This window comes from Larimichthys crocea, chromosome XXIII (genome assembly GCF_000972845.2).
Source record: "Larimichthys crocea isolate SSNF chromosome XXIII, L_crocea_2.0, whole genome shotgun sequence".
NCBI classification, from domain to species: domain Eukaryota; kingdom Metazoa; phylum Chordata; class Actinopteri; family Sciaenidae; genus Larimichthys; species Larimichthys crocea.
The window spans coordinates 13,462,573-13,483,206 of record NC_040033.1 but is presented as its reverse complement, the minus strand read 5'-3'; the positions used below and the strand labels follow the sequence as shown (position 1 = coordinate 13,483,206).

The 20,634-nt window shown below is 39.7% G+C and overlaps 3 protein-coding genes across 14 annotated transcripts in view; 1 reads left to right on the top strand and 2 right to left on the bottom strand.

Moving 5' to 3' along the window:
• Positions 1–67: 67 nt before the first annotated feature.
• Positions 68–2,585, bottom strand: gpr141 (G protein-coupled receptor 141). Its single transcript, XM_010735461.3, has 2 exons — positions 2,247–2,585; positions 68–1,781 (listed from the first exon to the last, which is right to left on the bottom strand). The coding sequence occupies exon 2, from the start codon at positions 1,779–1,781 to the stop codon at positions 885–887; it is 897 nt and encodes a 298-aa protein (XP_010733763.2). The 5' UTR covers positions 2,247–2,585; the 3' UTR covers positions 68–884.
• A 938-nt stretch (positions 2,586–3,523) lies between these two features.
• On the bottom strand, positions 3,524–14,469 carry pign (phosphatidylinositol glycan anchor biosynthesis, class N). 2 transcript variants are annotated; one of them, XM_027274073.1, is made up of 29 exons: positions 14,365–14,469; positions 13,316–13,567; positions 13,078–13,199; positions 12,891–12,989; positions 12,585–12,691; positions 12,292–12,416; positions 12,017–12,147; positions 11,752–11,871; positions 11,466–11,506; positions 11,304–11,363; positions 11,069–11,161; positions 10,685–10,740; positions 10,334–10,412; positions 9,851–10,033; positions 9,603–9,742; positions 9,106–9,205; positions 8,869–8,961; positions 8,531–8,622; positions 7,886–7,991; positions 7,682–7,790; positions 7,338–7,440; positions 7,106–7,208; positions 6,506–6,592; positions 6,257–6,312; positions 5,819–5,894; positions 5,584–5,657; positions 5,254–5,296; positions 5,060–5,112; positions 3,524–4,909 (listed from the first exon to the last, which is right to left on the bottom strand). In XM_027274073.1, exons 2-29 carry the CDS (start codon positions 13,540–13,542, stop codon positions 4,786–4,788), a joined length of 2,802 nt encoding a protein of 933 aa, XP_027129874.1. In that variant the 5' UTR covers positions 13,543–13,567; positions 14,365–14,469; the 3' UTR covers positions 3,524–4,785. The 2 variants fall into 2 exon arrangements, with proteins under 2 accessions (XP_027129874.1, XP_027129873.1); XM_027274072.1 differs by having other exon boundaries at positions 14,107–14,379.
• A 291-nt stretch (positions 14,470–14,760) lies between these two features.
• The window catches only part of relch (RAB11 binding and LisH domain, coiled-coil and HEAT repeat containing), a 31,041-nt gene continuing 25,167 nt past the window's right edge, over positions 14,761–20,634 (top strand). For all 11 annotated transcript variants that reach the window (XR_002041625.2, XM_019254928.2, XM_019254926.2 and 8 more), the window contains exon 1: positions 14,761–15,327. Coding sequence is in view for 10 of the 11 variants with exons in the window: in XM_019254928.2 (XP_019110473.1) it covers positions 14,874–15,327 (454 nt within the window). In the remaining variant the exon portion in view is untranslated. The remainder of the gene's footprint in view (positions 15,328–20,634) is intronic.

Below are 20,634 nucleotides of genomic sequence, written 5' to 3'. Positions count from 1 at the left end.
AAAGTAACAATTATAGACATTTATTTCTCTTCTCAGCTATGGAAGTGAACGCTACAGCACACAGGGGTGAAGTGTTAGCAAATACATTTATTTTTCATTTCCATTCACTCATCCATGTCTTTTACATTAAGTCACATTCTGCATGAAAAATGAGGGAAAGCCCAATGGCATAATCTAGCATTACAAAGTTATGAAGCATGTGTAGTATATACAATGGCCAGCAGATGGCATGACTTCATTCATTTTGAGTCAAAAGGACAGTTTCCTTAATTATTTTCAATATGTTGATGCATAACTTTAAACTCCAAGGTTAAGTTCTGATCTCAGACTTTTGTTGTACATCTCTCTCCTCTGTGCACTTTTAACGGTGAAATAATGGCACACATTCTAATAATAATAAGTATATATTTATATTTAGTAGCACAGACAGTACTTAGATTGGTTAGATGTTTTTTCTGGTTTTCTTTCTGGTTCCCAAGGTCAACTACTCCCTACTACTCAACCGTCACCAAACACCACCAGCAGCATTAAAAAAACAAAACAAAAAAAAGTTAGTACAGAGGGTGCCCATTCAGTGTGGCTGTATAAGCAAAAAGTAAAAATTCACATAGCTGATGCTAATGCTGCACTATTGCTCAAGAGAGAAGACAGTTTTACACGGCTGTTCGCATAACACCTTGGACATGGGTTGTAACCTTCATCTGTGTCTTGCCTACATGCATCAAACACAAGGTACATGAAATGATACCCAGCCCATCACACCACATCTTTTAAAGGTATGTTTAGTAGTTTAGTTTTTTTATTTATTTTTTTATGTGTGACAATAAAGAACAGTAAAGGAAAATGAAGTTACAAAATCAAGCAAATAAAGTCTCTTGACCCCCTCAAACCTTTCCTGGGCAGCACCTGTAGCAAGTTCTCCTTCCCATGAAGGTGAGCATGTCCAAGCAGTTAAAAGTGGTCAGACTCAGAAAAACCTCATTAATCCCCTCCAAAGATTGTATATGATTTACGTAATACAGGCGAAACATGTGGTAGGGAATGAAACAGACGACCATAATGAGGGCAAAACACAGACTCTTGAACTGAGCCCCAAATTCCTGCTGGTGAGAGGTGCATCCCTGGCGATCCTTCTTGTATAAAATCCTGAAGACATTGGCTTGGAGGGCAGTCAGTACAATGGCCACCACTATGATCACTGTGCTTATGATGTAGTTCAACACCGTGGCGCTGAACGTTATGTGTTTACCAAACTCGAAGCAACGAGTGTTATTTTTCTCCTCTCCTGTATTACCTCCTTTGCCGTAGGAAAAAGCTGTTACGAAAGGGACCGAAACAAGCACCACAATCCACACCACAGCACTGACAAGGAGTGCATGAATCCTCTGGAAGCATGCTATCCACTGATCTTTGTTGTAGAACGCCATCAGGCGCATAATGAGGATGATCACATAGAAGATGAAAGACATGTACATGTGGGTGTGGATCATGCTGCTTACCGTTTTACACCACCCAAGGCTGAAGCTCCACTTAAAAGTGATGTAATAGCAAATCCTAAAAGGCACAGTGAGAAGGAAGATGAAGTGGGTGAAGATTAGGTTGAGCACAGCGATCGAGGTGACGGATTTCATGTTGGACTTTATGATGTATATCATCAGGCTCAGGCTGATGGTACCGGTGAGAAGAACCACAGAGTAGATGACCAGGAGAGGTTGTCTGTACTTAAGATCCAGTGGTGTCGTGGCTGGGGGTTGCGTGCTGTGGGATATTGTGGCATTCATCTTAAATAGAGAAAGAAAATAAAGCGCAAACATTAAATACAATAGAGAGAGGAAAAAATGGAAAATGGAAAGGACAAGTTTAGAATTTGAAATATTCATGGTCAATTTCAATCAATTTTCATCAACTGACTGATCAAAACTGGCTGATTTAGCTTACACAAGTTGCTCATATCTGTCCACAAGATTCAGATGAAGACATTAACCACAGTTTAATTATAGACTGGCATTTGTACTCCACTTCTTCAAGAAGTGACAAGTTGAAATACAATCGGTGTAACCAGGAAACAGACAACTAAAACAACCAAAAACCATCTAATAAAAATGACAAGGAAAATTTACATTGAAATATCCTAAAGTTTGGGAATAGGCCTAAAGATATTATCCACAGTTTACCAAAAGAACAATGCTGAAACTGAAAGAACATAGTCAAAACCAGAGAGATCACCAGTTAGTTTCTTAACTTACCTTTTGGTCTTATGAAGAACTGACTGCCGAGTGCTTTTCTGTGTGAAAATAAGTTAGAGAATGATGTGCATGTCCTTTACATCTCATCACACTATCTCGAGCAAGCACGCTGCGCAAGTGAGCACGAAAAACTCTGTGTCCGCCAAAAGAATGTCTCTGTCTGTGTGTGTGTGTGTGTGTGTGAGTTTCTGCGCAAATGTGCCAATGTGTGCCAATTTTATGTTCTGTGCCTTGTCCGTGACAGCTATCCGTAACTGTTTTGCATATTGTGTGTGTGACACACAGAGTGTGTGTGACTCTGTGTGTGTTTGTTTGTGTGTTTGCACTTGGACAGAAACAGGAGGTGATTGCACACACTTCAGCACAACCACAGAGATGGTTGCTTCCTCCTTCTGGTCAGCACTCTATATATGGCTGTTAGTCTGTACAAACTCACTTGAATACAAATCATTGTGATGTACGTATAGTGGATGCCTTACTGACTGAACCGTTGATTAGGAGGAAAGTGAAGTGAAAGAAAAGTTTGGTGCATGAGTTCACATATGCACAACATACAGTTTCCATATGTACAGTACTGGTTTGCCATTTGACCATTATGACCTTTTACATGTATTATATTAACAAAAAACTAAACAGCAAAATTAAGAAAAGAAGTGCCTGACTTAAACATTATTATTACAGTGTGCAGCTCACGAAAAAAGCAGATATGATCAATGCAGATAAACTGCTTACGCCTACAGCTTCTTCTGCATTTTAACTTGAGGAAGTTTCGTACCCCTTACCTTAATAACAGGGTCCGTTAAACGGTTACATATCATTTGTCATGTGTTTGGATTTCATTCAGCTAACTACCTTTTCATGCAAGATCCTAATTAACTTTATTAATATTTGAATAGATTCCAAAAATATCTCTATATACCGTGTATCTAAAGTAAAATGTAAAATTCTGCAGAACTCATGTTTGTCTTGTTTTTGATGAGTTACTAGAAACACGTCACATCACAGGTGCCGAGCCAATCTTACTTGAATACAACTCTTAAAACAGCATATAAGATCGGTGATACATAAAAGATAACCGGCAGTACTGTCCATGACACTATCTAGGCAAATAATTGGTCAATTTAAAAAAGAAGAAGTGAGAGAGGATGTGGTAGGACTAGCTGTGATGTTGACAGATGTGTTAATTTCCCCATCTCACATCTCAGAAAGCGTATACTGCGATTCCAACTAACTAGTGATATGATGAAGATGCAGGCCAGTTCAGAGACATATTTAAAAAACAATGTCACACATTAGAACAAGTTATTGTTTTTATTTTGTTTTCTTTGCCCAAGGAAACCATACATAGCAGCACATTGTAACATTCTTAGCTACAATTATACATCTTAGTGACATTTAACAAGGAGTTTCCAAATGCAATCAGAATCCTAGTGCTGGGTACTCAAGCTCTATTGGGGGCTAAAGAAACTTTTCAAGTGCACCTGGACTGCAGCTGTTTAAGGTCCTTTCGTTTTTATTTTTTCCCCATCTAGATTTTCTAAGCCTAGGCCATGGCTGTAGATACCCTGATGCACGAATGGAAGCACAGCAACTACGCTGGCATCTGGTTAAAATCTGTTTACGGCTGCAGTTGTACAACACACAAGTCCCTGTTTCCATTCAACTCCTTCAGTTTATTGGGACAGTGTCACAGTAAATCACAATAAATTAAAATAACATCCCTTTGCCTTCTTAACAAGGATAAGTTTTAGGCAGCTTTACAGGAAGTAGTAGTGTGACATACGTAAAGAGTCATCAAGTACAATGCTTTGGGTGGTGGATCATAAATCAGCACCCTTGGCAAAGGCATAACTCACGTTCAAATATTCAAGAAGCCTTAGTCAATTCATCAATGATTAATGCAAAAACAATGCCAATGCCAAACAGAGACACGGTGTACCAAAGAATACAGTGCAAACAGTACTTGGACCACTCTGGAAAATGTCCAATCTACACAGTATTTATCACTGAGGAAAAGCTTGATAAACATGTATTACTTAAAAATCACACTGTTACACTGAAGTAAAACCAAGCAAGCAATAAAGGAGAAGCGTACAGGATTTAGTGGTATCTAGCGCCCCTTGTAGTTGCCGTCCCTTGTCTTCTTATAAGTTGAGAAGACGGGGGAAACTACGGTGGGAAACACCCTACCTAGAGCAAGGATCCTTACGACAAGGAGGACAACTGAGAAGAAGAACTAAGTATTGAGAATGTAAATTTAACACAGTTATGTTATGTCGTGTCATGTCATGTAAAATGTCATGTAATTTTCAGGTAGTCATGTGGTACATTTTTAAAGCAGTTCCTTAAAGTAGCTGACTAATAAGAACAGTTTTGCACAATACTATAGAGTAAAGTGAGTCCTAAAAGAATATCCCATATCTTATATGAACAAACCCTGATTTGATAAGGCAAATGCTATATGACAATTAAAAAAAAAAGTAAAATAAATATTTGTTTTATTTTGTGCATGAGCACACATACAAATGTTTTTGTTTTGCTAGGGGAAGTGCATCTTGGGTTTCCTCCACAGGAGGAGTCTTTTTGAGGTGAAGATGTGTGTAACCACACTGAGCAGCATCAGGAAGATGGTCATTGACATTACTATCACGTAATGACTAATGCTGAAAGAGACAAGTTCGACATATTTATGTGAAAGAGTGTGCATCACAGACAAGGAAAGCAGGCACAGGTAATAAGGAAGGACAGTGTGTGTATGAGTCAAGTTGTGAATTAATAATTAATTCAAATCATGCATTTCTCAGTTCACTGACCTTGTGCCAATGTCCAACCAGCTGCCGTAGTCCTGCACCAGGAAGAAAAAGTGCTGAGGAGAGGAAGAGTGGGTTAAAAATGTATTGTGTCAGGTTCACGTCCACTCTACATAACAAGACTGTGAGAAAGAACTTCACACGTCTTTAAACCAACATTCAACCAGAACTGTTCAAGTAAACAGGAAATGCCTTACCAGAGCCATCAGGTCTGAGATGACTAGGACAATGAGGAACAAACTGAAAAGAAAGAATAAGAGACAAAAGAACTGAGAAAGGAGGTTTACAACCTAAAGTCTAAAAAGCATATAGTGGAATCAAATCTAAACTGTGTTTAGTGTGACAGGATGAAATGTAATTTCTGTTAGCAAGTGTCTGTGAGGCAATGACAGTCCTGCCACCAAAAGTACGATCAATCCCCCAAGGTGTCGTCGGTGAAGATGATTTGTGACTAAACTGATCCTATAGTATCCAAACTGATGCATTTGCTCTGGTATCTTATTTTAAAGGCTGCAGCGAGAAGTTACCTTCTTGATGAGAGCTGTGTTGCAACTTGGATGGTCTCAAATGAACACATTACTATTATGAATGGAATGATAACCTGGAAGGACAAAAAGGACACAACAAGTTCAGAGGAAACAGGTCACTAAAAAGGCAGCAGGTTGAAAAATCATGGCTTGAGATTAAATATAAGACAACACAAAATATGAGAATATACATATACCCAGCAAATACCAAAGAAAAGAAGCGTTTAAAATATACCTTCCACATCATCAGGCCTCCCATGATGAAGGGGTTGAAGACAGTGAGGAAACAATAAACAGAAGCTGGGTCAAAACTGGACAAAAGGAGAAAGAAGTGTAGACAATGAATACAGACAACTGCAAATAATACACAGACAGTGGGTCTGCTACTATATTTTCACACATCTTTCATTTCCAGCCCATATTTAAATACCACATTGTTACCTAATACTCAAAAAATACTAACTTTGCTTAACCAGGTCCCATTGGGATTACAAAAATCACTTTTCCAGTGAGACCCATGCCAGACAGACATTCAACTCACCCAGGCTGAACAATGCATAGCCACAAAGACTAGCCACAGACACAACTTCCTGCCGTTCACACAAACACACTGAAGTACATATCTATATATATTCACTACATATAAGTGAAGTACATATGCAGATGTACATACCTGTTAATGGAAGCTATGTTCCCTGTTCCGAAGAAAGCTGTTATTATAAAAAATACCTGAAGAAAATGTAGTCAAGGAAATGTAAAACTCTAACTTCAAACATCAAACTATTTGAATTGGATATAGTTTGGCCTGAACAACACCTGACTCCATTGAGCCATTAGCACTACTTACAGTACAAATAAACTGTTGTCAGTTTATTTATGTTTTGGACTAATGTCACTGCTGCTAATACTCTCAGGCAGATACGAAAAAATAAGATCTTCTGATGTCATCCAACTTGAGCTGTCGGATCTTGGTGATGTCGATGTTTGCAGAGAAATCGATAGTGGAGAGCTGAAAGAAAAACACACACACTCACAAATCAATTCCAATACACATTCACACATTCAGAGACACACCCAGACACATGATACCACACGATTATTACTCAGCCCTTATGTGCATTATGTAGAGCTTTATGTAAACCTGCTTCACAGATTACAGTATGTTACCATGAGAAGGGATTCCCTATTTGTTTGGTTAGAAAAAGGTATTAAAGCAGTGTATAGCAAACACATTTTAACACCAGAACACTTCTGACCAGATAAGGAGAGCCTGAACATATATTTATATAAAATCTATGCAAACAACTGAATATATACCAATACAAGTTCAAATAACCTGTTAGCAGGAGAAGTTACCCACCAGAGAAGCCAGTACGTGAACATAATAGCAGTAGATGCGATGGCTACAGTACAATAAATAGACATACTTGTCTGACTTTTGAAATTTGGCTTTTATTTGTCATAAAGTTCACGCAGCCTTACCAGATAAAATTTTGGAAATACAACACTTAAAAGGTTTTACCTCTTGTCTGCCAGAGACACCCTGAGCGAGCATAGCTTCCTGTTCAATGTTGATCCACACAAACATCAACCAAGATAACACTGGCGGAAACAAGGCCTCTGACCTGGTTGGGAAAATGAAATTTGACCATTTTGTGGTTTTGCTGTGGTGATAAAAACTCTACATGAGACACAATCTGACGTGGCAGTGCAGCTGCAGCGATGTGTATGTGTAATGTCTTGTCTTGTCTTACCCGGTGCTGAGCAGTAGGTACGTGGCAGTGAGAGAGAGGAATATGCTGAGAAGTCGGTGGAAAATTCGTGTGGAGCTAAGCAATGGAACCACCATAGAAGATGCTGAAAAAAAAAGAGAAGAGACAGGTGTCATAGGTGTACCAGGTCATACAGCTAGGATATACAGGATGGACCATCACTTCATACAGGATGAAATTAGACTAAAATAATTAGCTCTATATCTAAAATATCTGATCAATATTTAAAATGTAAACATAAATGACACATAAATATGATTACAATCTTCCTATGAAACTTCTATGGTGTTGAACATGGACAAATCCCATAGCTCACATCCACCTACCTAATGTGGTCCAGCTGATGATCTGATTAAGAAGTGGCAGGCCCTGTTTCTGCTGCAGGCTGGAGTGTGTGAGATATGGCACGTAGGCACACACTGTCACGTGGAGCATCTGTTGAGTTTGACAGGTCAGAATTCATTTTGAGAAAATGTTGGGACAGAATCTCACACACAAAAGCACACAAACAACATGACATGTACTGTTACCTGCATGACAAACTGCTGCCTGTCACTGAGGTGAAGTGGTGCTCTCTGTCGTGATGACCACAAGTAACAGGCTGAAGTGAAGAGCGTGAGTAGACCGGCACAGGTACTGTGAAAACAAACATCATATGTCACCTTATTATTATTATTGACACGTTCTGGGCATTCAGTTTCATTTTGCATATGTATGTATGTGGAGAAAATGTGTAGTTTATTTGAGCGTTATTCTCTGTCTCTTACTCCTCCATTAATCCAATTTCAAGTTGTTGTTTTTTTGGAGAATCAATCACGGGGCTTTTGGCTGCTTAGTTAAAGGGGATTCAAATAATTTCATGTCCAGTTTACATGTTATAAAGATCGATGCTTAGGTTGTAAAAGTAGTTGCATCTCTTCTATGGTTTTGGATTAAGGTCTATCAAGTCTGAAAAAATAACCCCACAGTTACATCACCAGGGTTGGTGATATAACTGTGGGACCTTGGCTTGGTCTTGATTACAAGTCTTTAACAGAAACCCATCTCATCATAGGAGAATGCAAATATAAACACTTCCTGCTAATTGACTGACCTCAATCTGGTCGCCCTTTTGACACAGCAGGAAGCTGTGGTGAAATTTATGATAAATGTAACCATTTAGAAGAAGCACTCACACCAGATGTATGTTAGGCTCTCTACCCACAACAGGCATCAGGGGAAAAGTAGCCAAACACAGACAGCCCAAAAACCAGCTCACTGAACGGAACTACACAGGGACAGAGACAATGGGAGCATATAGTTAGATGAAAATGTGTATGTATGTGAAAATTAACAGAATAAACTATACATAATAACTAGCTAAAAATTCATTTGTCAAAACCTCTATGAGTGTGTGACTGTGTCTGTATTTGTATTCCCAATTCCCATTTTTTATAGCAATTAGAAATACTTAAGGATATTCAAATACTATGACTTTTACTGGTGTACTGCAGAAGCAATGACCTGAAATTACCTTGGCCTTGCCAAAAATTCCTGACAAGAACGGCCAGAAAGAAAGGACAGCCAGGCCCACAGTCAGCATGGCGCGATGGAAGAAACTCACCACCTGGGGGCAGCAAAGGTGGTTAAAAACTGTCAGCCCTATACTGTCTTGTGAACAATTGGTAGAATGATAAAAATAATATAAACAGTGTACTGAAACAGAAACATGCCTCTAAATGTACATTACAAGACATTAAAAGACACCTACCAGTAGCTCGACTCCAAACGCCACCAGAATAAAATAGCCAAAACATTTCCAGAGTGGCAAAGAGGGAGCTGAGTGAATCAAATCTGTTAGAGTTCCAAACCTAGAATTGATCATTAAAGAGCTCGTTTTGTTTTTTTCTTGGATGAAAGAGAAAAAAAGACAAAAATGCAAAGACAGTCCTTTCATCCATTTACAGAGGAGAAGCATGATCAAAGGATCTCATTAACACCTCGCTGTAGCTTGTGCTAGACATGCATGAACAATGAAGTATGTGTGAGGTAAATTACATCCAATTAAACACTGCTACATTCACCGACTGAGATCACCATTGATGTGACTTGATATTTGCTGACATACTCTGTGTGGTGTTTGCTCCACCGCTCACTGAGAACAGTTTACAGGAACTATACACATTTGTTTGATTTGACTATGCTGTCGTTAACGTATGTGTCATGTTTTAACCATTTTACATTTTCTCAAATGCTTGCATTACTCACTCTTTGAGGACAGAGTACCATACAGGGACAGGCAGAAGGCAGTAAATATAGTAGGTAACAGGGCTCCTTTGGATAAGCAGGAACACAGTGATCACCACTGCCGCACATACACAAAGCCTTTCCAGGGTATGGCTAGGAATCTGCACATACAGGAGGAATATCAAAAATGTAACTTAACAAGACATTCAAGTTTCAGGAACTGGGTGGAAGGATTCTATGGAGGCAAAGAAAGGAAGAGTTGTCCTAACCTGTTTGAGGAGACCAGGATGCCTATTGAGGCTGGCATGAGTCTTCAGTATTATTAGGATAACATATGAGGTCCAGCCCACAAATCCTAGCACCACACTGCAACCCAGGAAGAACCTGTCATAGGTATGGTAGTAGACCAGGCCCTCCAGAGCATGGGATATCAGAGACTGGCACAGAGAGATCTGACAAGGAAGACATGAGGGAAATGAAAAAAAAGAAATGTGACGCGATAAAGAAACCTGTAAGGACAGTGATCATTCTAACCTAACAATCTTCTAAGATGTTTCCACTGGTACAGATATAGCAGTGGTTACTAGTACAATATTTACACAACATATTACACTCTACTACCATTGGTCACTACGTGTTTCACCAGTTGAATGTATTTAGGTACAGAGAATAAAACTAAATCGTGACTTTAATTCACTTGTACAACAGTCAATTTACATATAAGCTGCAGACGATGTCTTCCAAATACTCACAGCATCCTCATACTTCTCCAGCTGAATCAGTATTCTGGCCTTGTGGGTGAATTCTGCTTGTTTTGACTCAGTCAATAGTCTGGGAAAACAGTGAGATGGAGCATTAAACATTGAGTGTGTGAAATTGCATTCAAATGTGGTCTTTGACTAAATAAAGCTATCTTCATTTGCTTTCACATCGACAACTACAACACCTTAAACAATGTATTGCCTGCATAGGCCAGAAATAGAATACCTCAGAAAAGGGCATGTGGTTAACAGTCTTACTAAAAATATAACCTGATCTCTTGATCATTTTTTTAACTAAAGCACACACGGAAAAAAGTTCACTCACTCACCAATTGTACTTACTGATATGGGGTGAAGAGAAAAGACAGGGTTGTCTCCTTTTTCTGGATCATTTTCATCTAGGAAAACATATAAAAATGAATCACCATAGATATACATATAACTAAATTATTGTACTACAAGACGTGCAGTAATTGCCTTAAAACAACTTCGAACTTGGTGATGACATGGTGTTTAAAGCTATCATCGTAAATTTATTTGATCAAATAAATATACTGGAGGTATCTATTAATACCAACATATTAGTATAATTTCCTGTACTGCTGCAAATAATTACAATTAGTAGCTGCATATTTACCAAGTAATGAAGTGACAAGTGATTGTTTACTGCCCTTTGTTGTACTAATAATCAGCATGTCAGTAGTAGCAGAGGTGAATGGTTCATACCTTGAACTGCTCTAGTATTTGAATAGCATTAGCGTAAAGGCTCTCTGCCTTGAACTGGTCAGTGTTGTTAAGGTAGAGAAGAGGTAACACACCCTGAAGAGACACAAATACACATAATAATAAACATAAAGTCAAAATAAAAGACCTTGATAATGCAGTTAATGCTTACATACAACTTTAAAAGATAAAAATGACTAGAATATTTCACTTGTCTTTGGTTTATCTCTGGACTTACAACAGAGTTAACAGGAATGGGCACACCAATGAGAGAAGCCATGAGGGTCGCAATGTCTGCCTGCAGGAAAAAAAAAAGTTTTACTACCCATTTCTCTGCTATATTTTCTATGCACATTTAATATCTAGTTGTAATCACTGACAACAGTGACATGGGGCTTACCTGATTGACATCAACCCTACGAAGGTGCTCAAGTTTCCAATCTGAGAGAAACAGTAAGGATAAAACAGCAATGTAGACAGAAATATAAAAAGAAAATAATAATTATGTTTTTATTCCAAACTGAATGCTAAATTCAAAAGGACTATTAAATCACACTAGGAGCAGTTTATTCAGAATAACACTTTGCTTAAAATGATAATTGTCTTGTAGGTGTAAGAGAACCTGGCTAAAGTGAAGCTAAAAAACCTGATATTTAAGCTGTGCATGCACAGTTTGAGTTCAGCACCTTGTAGGTACCCATCATCATATGGTTGGGGTTCAGTCACTCTGTGGGCTTTCTGAACTCCAGCTCCCCACGCCACTAAAGGAGTGAGTGTCTCAGAGGGATGGCCTGCACCGTGTGAACCTGAACACACATGCACACAATCATGCAAAAATATACACATACACACAAAAACAGATGATATAAAAAACTCCAGTGAACTAAACTTTTTTTTTTTGACAGCTATAGACATTAAAAAATGGCACATATAGACAAACAAATATCTTACCCCAGTTTGTCATGCCATGATCAGAAGTGAAGACATAGGCTGTTCTGCCATCATGACCAAAGAAGTCCTCTACTATAGACACCAGCTCGGCTACACCAGTATCTACAAGAGCAATATTGTCCAGGTATTCCCTAGACAAAAAACAAATACAAGATGAAGATAGCACAAGTGAATGCTGATTTGGAAGAATATGTTCATTTTATGTTAGCGTGTAGAGTGCAATTAAATTTAATGTAAATGGCAAAACACGAAGAAATCCTAATAATGTCTCTTACTGCGACATTGGTCTGTGAGCATGTCCATTTGTGTCGATGCCCAGCAAATGCAGGAAGAGGACATTCTTATCTTCGAGCAGACTGGCCCTCAAACTGGAGTTAGACTTGGCTGACTGAAAGAATGACTAGTGCAGAGAGAGAAAAAAAAATCAATTTATTCAAGGTAGTAATATGCAAAGAATCACTGACAGTACCAATAGAGTCACCTAAAAATATATTGAAACATTTTCTATGACTTTATCAGCAGCTATTATCAATATTCAGCATTATCATTTATAATTCCACTACCATACTTTGACTTGAGTGAACACCCAGCTGTCCAGCCTGGAGGCATCTGTAGAGGCAAAGTCCTCCTCCTCTGCCGGATATGTGTGGGTATACACATGGTCTCCACTGGCACCTGAAAGAACCACAGCATGAAACTGACTGCATTACAATTCCACAGCAATGAGCATAAAAGAAATGTTTTTATTTAACTACATAAAGGACATACTATGCTTAAATTTTAGATTTTATCTGTTATTTCTTTTTCCCTTTCATATTAGAGGTTCTGATTGTGTCGTTTGTGAGAGCGCGTGTGCATGTGTGTGCTTTTGTACCTTTGGCAAACATGGGCAGAATATCAGGACTGCCCCAGCACCAGGTGTGTCTGCTCTCATTAAACACAGAGTCAAATTCAACAGGATTCTCTTTCCACCCTGAAAACACACACATATACACAAAAAAAGGTCAATGCACTTGCAGTCACAAGCAGTAGTCATCAAACATGCACAGATACACACCTACCTTTAGCAACAGCACTGACATCCTCATAGAAGCCAGCAATGAGAGCAACATGACCGGGACGAGACTCGGTGGGCACATGTGTGTGTGACACACCCCAAGTACCTTTCTCCTCTATCACACTCCTGATATTAGGGAAAACACACACAGACATTCACACACAAATACAAGTTACTTAAGAGTTATGAGAGCAATACACACACAAACACACCACGTGCATGCTTTGCATCAGTTTCCCAACCTCAAATACGGGGCCCTGGATGAGCCGTTTTGCAGGAGTGTGAAGAGACTGTCCGCCCTGAGACCATCGCCCACGAATAACACCAGTCTGGAGGCAGGAGGTGTCAGCGGTGTGTTCTGAGGTGTCATGCCGTGGACCAGGGGAGAGGTGAAGTAGATGTCAAAGATAGAGAAGAAGAAGACTACATGGACCGTCAGTCCAACCAGGAAGAAGGTGATCATCCTCATTTTGAGTGGCAATACTGTGCGGTGCCTGCGGGGCAACAATAAGAAGAGAAGACAAGGAGGCGCAAATTATGAAACAGGGACAAACAAGGTCAACAGATTAGCTTTACATTCAGGGTAAAGGAGTTACTTCTAATAGAGAAGGAGGTGTTAGAAAGGTTTAGTGTAACATGGACTAGTTAAGCCAAAGTTTGTGTTACGTGAAGACTGCTTACTGTACGAGCAAGGGTAATCTTATTGTCACTATAAATTGCTTTTAATGTCTAATGTGTTTTTAGTGCACTGTCTTTATTGTTTTGATGATTTAATGTTCTTCTCTGTAAAGTGTCTTTGAGTAAAAAGCGCTTTCAAATAAAATGTATTATTATTATTATTATTATTATTATTATTATTATTATATATCACTAGCAAACGTGCAGTAACAAATACTAACAGTTATGTCGGTACATTGCAGTGGTAAGTTAGCCATTGACAAGAGGAAGCCTGTTGACAAGAGAGTGAAGTTAGCCATTGACAAGAGGAAGCCTGTTGACAAGAGAGTGAACTAGGCCATGCGAAAAGTCTTACCTGTATGTAACGTCAGCGTAATCTGCCCATACACTGTCTCACTGATTAATGAATGGGAAAGCAGGACTATCTACACACTCATTCACCAAGATTTAGCTTCCATTTTTATCTTTGTAGATGACCAATTACACGTCTAGAGAAGCAGACAGCTCAGGGCTTTGTCGTACGAAACAAGATCAACGTAATCTTTAAGTACGGTCTTTTACAAAACCAACTGTCCCTCTGTCTTAAGAAGATTAGTACAAGAAATTCAGGTACCATGAGCATCCACTTCCTTGTTGTGACTACGACGTTTGTATGCGCTTTGGCAGCTGAATTGTGGGTAATGTAGTTGAAACGTTTATTTCACAGCGAGCCTTCTTTCACGTATCTCCAAACGCCTTTTAATGAGAATAAAATGCGTTATGTTTTATTTCGAGCAATATGCACAATAGTGCATTTTCACTAAAATAAATAAAATAAAATGTTATTTTCACAGCTTGTGGTTCTTTGATAACGCATCAGCTAGCACAGGCTATCAGCTGTCAAACGTGCCCTGCCCAGCTTTCCCCTCTGTCTTTGCCAACAGCCAATCATATTCCAGTATCCCATAAAAGAGGCGGGCTTTAGGGATAACGTCTGTCAGATTCGACCAATCAGAGCCTCGCGTTCTCCCCTCTCTTGTCGGAGCCACCTACCAAATCGCAGCTAGCTTAATATCTATTCAGGAAGCAGCGGGTCTGATTAGCTTAGCTAGCCTACATTAAAATCTTTACAGTGCAAAAAAAATGGCGTCGGTCAACCCGTTTAATCTCAGTGACTCTGAGGAAGAGGCTGAACGGCGCCCTAATGAAACAGTTGACACAGAGAGAAGCCCGAGTGACGGGGCGCCAGGGCCGCCGCCGGGCAATCCTTTCTCTCCGCCTGCGGACGCCGAGCCTCCGACGCTCCTGCTGTCTAGCAACCGGACGAGCCCCAGCGGTGAGGGCATCTCGGTCTCGGTCGCGGCCACCTCCGCTATGGCAGGCAGCGCCGAGACACGGGTGTCTGTGGATGTTATTGCTGCTCAGCTTTTACGGGACCAGTACATCCTCACGGCCCTGGAGTTTTACACCGAACTGTTGGAAGCAGGCAGAGAGCTCCCGAGACTGAGGGATTATTTCTCCAACCCTGGCAACTTCGAGCGACAGAGCGGCACTCCGCCTGCCAAAGACCAGGTATTTGGACCTGGAGGACCACTGAGTAAGTATGCTCCAGGGTTAGTCACGTAGCTAGCTGTCAGCTGGTATTTATCTTTTAATGGTGCGTTAGAGAAAGTGAGCTAGCTGACGTTAGCTTTTAAAAACACTGGGGGGCTTTTTTGGAAACCAATCGATCATCCGCTTGCTGCACCTGCTCTCCCGGTCTGGGGCCCGCAACAGTCAACAAGCGGGTTTCTTTGTGGGTCAGCTGTGTTTGCTGACGTGCAGACCGGGACATCACAGAAATGTGAACAGGCTATATACCACGCTATCTAACTAGATGAGACGAATGCTTGATGTTATGACTGACCTATAATGATCATCCTGATGTAATTGAGCCTTTTCCTTGAGGCCAGAGGTGGGTCAGAGGTCAGGATCAGCCACAGTCAAGGAAGCAGAGAAGGCTTGTACGACCTGCTTTTACAATATTGTATTTAACCGTGGTCATGACAATAAAGTAATAAAAATATCTGTTTAATATGAAGAGAATGCTACAGATGGTAGGAACTTAGTGTCTTGCAAAAGGATATCAGGACATCATATTGCTTAGGAGAAGTGTGTAGGCATATATATATATATATATATTATATATATATATATATATATATATATATATATATATCTATATATATATATATTTGACCTCATCCACATACAGTACTTCTTTCATGGAATAACCTGCAGCCGTGGCTAAAAAAAAAAAAAAAAAAAGTCATAACAAGCCATGCCATGCAAATGGTAACCTTGGTGACAGCCCAAGCCCAAGGAATAAATAAAGCCTGCTATTCAGCAGCAGGAGTAGTATTACCATAAACTTTACCTCGACTGTGGTCAAATCACAAGAGATCGGCATTGAATATGAGTGGTTCCCGTGGCCCTGTTTCATTGAAGTGAGCGGAGCAAATCTATTCACACTTATCATGGCGACCCTCTCGTCCAAAAGCAGCAAATTGACTAGATACAAAGAGAGAAAAAAATACACCATGAGGATATTTTGATTTACAATGGAGGCCTGAGCTTTTGAAAGCCTTGTGGAAGAGTGTATTGAACATGAAAATGAAAATGAAAACGTGTATGAAAGACCCTTTTTACATTTTAATGATGATCAGTGAAAGACTCTGGACGTGACTCAGCTTGGTATTTGCCACTGCAGTGATTGGTGTCTTGTCAAAGTAAATTTATCTTAGATCCGAAGAGGAAGGGTAGGAACAATGTCAATGACCTATATTGATGGTTACACCCCAACCGTATCTTTTAAACAATCAGAGACACACAAGCAGGAAGCGCTAAAGGCTCGGAATTGAGTTGACTTAAACCACATTTCTTTGTTCAGTGCCTTGATTCAATACAAACGAACAGATATTTACACAGATTTTGTCACAGAAAATTTTTAATTTTTCGGCCATTTCTTTATGCTAAAGTCACTGTGAAAGAAGATATCACACCAGTGGATATGATTTGCTGCTTGTCCTGGTGTTTCAAATGAATAAAATGAATATATCTTTAAGTATCTGCCAAATTGACTGTGGTACACACAGTCAGAATCAAGGCAAGGCAATCTGTGAATCGTAAATCTTGTGTTTTCCTATCAGTTTTCAAGAGATGCGCAGGGTCATTTTAGTCTTTCCTTTGAGGCTTCGCTCAAATGAAATACAGTTCCAGGATTCTAATCAGCGTTTTAGTTTACAGATGGCTCAGTGTATTTTCAGTACATTACGACAACAGCACAGCAATTGTAACTTTTACTTTTTTTTTTTTGGTGCAGGCTGAGCAACCAGGCCAGATGATGAATTTTCATTGTATAAACATTTGGCAGTTTTCCATCTGCGGGAACCATAGCACATAAATAAATGCTGAAGAAAGAGAGGATGCGGTTTTATAACCAGAAGATTTCTTTCCCCTCATTTATATATGCAGTAGCAATGGACAATGACCTGATCTCTCAGGGGACTGTTGTCTTGTCTTGAGTGTGAGTCCTAGGCAACTGGCCTGAGGCTAGCTTTAGTAGATGGCAGCCAGTCAAATTTGCTGCAACCCTTGCCTGTCAGTAAAAAACCCCACCCTGTTGGAATTAAATACTTAGACTAGACTGATTCTGCATATTACAGACCACAGCAGCAAACGCAAACAACTGTGAGTTACGTGTCTATTGCGAAGGTCTGGTGGTTGCATTATCATACAAACCCCCCAAAAGGTTTGGAAGCATGGTGACAGAATAAATGTTTTATGATGATTGTCTTTGAAAGGCATGACAAGACTTGACGGCTCGCCTGTTGTGAAACTGACAAGAAGGTCTTGGAGAAACATGCCATGTCAGTCTTCTTAACTATTGATGAGAGTAAAGGTTAATACAAGTGAGAAATCCTCAAATCTGGTCAATCAAGTCAAATCTAGCATAATTCAGATGGAGGTGTGTGTGTGTGAAGTAGCTCGTCAGTTAATGAAAGGGGAAGTGATGGCAATGGCACCTTTCTTTCCAGCGTAATCTAATAGCCAAGACCTCATGTGATCACTGGAATGGTGTTTTTCTTCATGTTTGAAGGACAAAGATGAAGTTGTTGAGGAGGAAGGGAAAGAGATTAAATGTCTTCTGGTGCTGACAGTGCATCTGTTTGGACAATCAATTTCCAATATGATTTTTTTAAACAACATATTCAACACCTTCCATTTGACTGGGTCATAGGGTTGTGAACTATTAATGGTTTAACACCCTTGGCTAATGTAGCCTATATAGTGGTATAAACAGTGCTTTAAAACCATCTGGTAAGGCTTCTTCTCATAATTCTCTACGAAAGCACAATACACACACACACACACACACAGACACACAGACAGAGCTCAGCTGAACAACCAGAAGTGTCATTGATTCAGTCATTATGAATACAACAACTAGTGACTGGTAGCTGTAAGCTGTTGATTGCAGCAAGGGTGTGTGTGTAGGGATCATGACCGTGTTACACGCAGCATCATATCTTTCTCTCTCTCTTTATTCCTTATCTGCAGCTGTTGCTCTAAGCCACAGCAAGCAATCTCTCACCACCTTGCTAATTTGCAGCGAGCGAACACAAATGAGCTTCTCTCTACCCATCCGTTGCACAGTCAGGTGCTTAACTATCACCTACACAGTTGACAGTGGGATGCCACATTTATGTTGTATGTGTGTATGGTGTCATAGATGAGGACATGTTGCCAGAAAGTAGCTGTGTAATATCCGGACAAGAATCTAAAAAGTGAATTTGTAGTTGCAGCCACGTACCATCTGCTATCACAAATAGGTCAAATAGTAGCTTAACATGATAAGCTCTAGGTTGGGTGGTTTTTAACGACTATTTACGTACACTCCACTTACAAATCTGTAAATTTGGAACAGTGGAAATCCAGGTTAACCACACACCACTTCCTATATTACATAGCTGTGTAGATAAGTAGAATTCAATTAATCAGAGTTGTGTGCATGTGTGTGCGGTTCTGTGGATGTGTATATAGATTTTGTAAGTGCTTGTGTTTCTTATTGCAGTGAATGAAATCACAACATGGGTCATTATTTTGTGGTACCATTTCACATTTGTGATTCAGCGCAACATGCCGAATATTCATGTTATCGTGCAGTCGCACCGATGCGCAACATGCCGAATATTCATGTTATCGTGCAGTCGCACCGATTTTATTAGCTATATACTATTACCCACAGGCATCAAATTAACATTTGCAAATATATAACCTAGTTCAGTTACACATGAGATGAGTGTGGTTTTAAATTAAACCCTTCTTCCAGGTAATAATCATGTGCTCAATTTCTACACAGGGTTATTCAGTGTTACATTTAATTGAATACATTTTTATAGTTTTTAAAAATTATGAGACAAATGGTGGTTTGTATGTCTGCCAGTGCAAATCCTTTAGAATTTGTGCCCCATTGTTTTATCCCATTTATATTCTCTAAATAGCTGACAGCCTTGCCAAAACATCCCTCCCATTTAAAGAAAAAAAAGAGCTTGTTGGCTACCTCCTGACCATCCATCCTCGCTTGTCTCCTCGTCTGCATTTGTCTCAGCTCTTTTTAAATGTATCTCTTTGTTCTCAGACTAAACTCCTGCTTTTCTCCTCTGCGTCCAATTTGTCTGCTTTGTTTCTCTACTTGCCAAAGCAGAAAATCCATCCTTCATCATGTTTGTCTTCCCTCTCCCCTTTTCCCTAAAAAGCTCTCGTTGGCTTCTCAATTGTTCTTGTAAAATTAGTATTTTCATTACAAACTACCAGGGAGACAAAGAGGCTCGATTCATTCAGCGCACAAATCATTTGTAGTACGTCTTTTGAATGTGAGATGGTGACACTTATGTACTCAGGAGCATAGAGAGACTGTGTGTGTGTGTGTGTGTGTGTGTGTGTGTGTGTGTGTGTGTGTGTGTGTGTGTGTGTCACAGCCTGCCCTGCAGGAGCGCAGTGAGGAGGTGACAGTCTGAAGTGTCACATCTATCACAGTCCAGACAGCACGCCACAGGCACAGAGCTGAAAGGTCAGCCAGGAAGAAATACTTTTTTTTTTTTTTGCAAATCAGGCACACATGAGACATTTGTGCGTGCTCCTGCACATTCACCAAATAAATCCCAACCACTTACTGCAAACATCCTCACACATTATCAAGGAAGCAAGGACTGACGGAACACACTCTCCACAGGAAAAGGAGTTAACCTGACATCAGCATGACGGAACAATGATACACACACAGACACACAGCCAGTGAGGAAACACTGTGTGCTTTATGAAGCTGCATGGCCATACAATTGAACTTGTGACACACACAAACATAAACTGAATACGGTTGAATAATTGTACATTTTAAATAAATCAATCAAACCAACCATGAGTATCTACTTTATAGACAACTTTTATAGACATAGTGACAACTTTTTGTTTAATGAGACCAATAATAAAACCAAAAGTCTCACCCTGCAGTATGTGTTTTTACTCGAGGTTAAATACTAAATGAAAATATCCACTTTTGCACCAACAGAAATTTTCTTCTTCATTACCCCATTACTGAAACAGTTACTTATGCCAACTTTTTTGAAGCTAGTCAAATGCTACATTTGGCTTGACCTTCTACTGTATCTGGATATCAGTGAACAAATAGGCCAATCTTGTGCTTGTATTGCAGCGGAGGGAAAGTAACACCATTTGTTAAGCTACGAGGCCAACCTGGCTCAGTGAAATAGGAGCACAAGTATACTTATGTATCAGCTTGATCTGTTGTTTGAGTGAACAGTACTTTCCCTATAATCAGATGTTTGGGCGTTACTATACACGG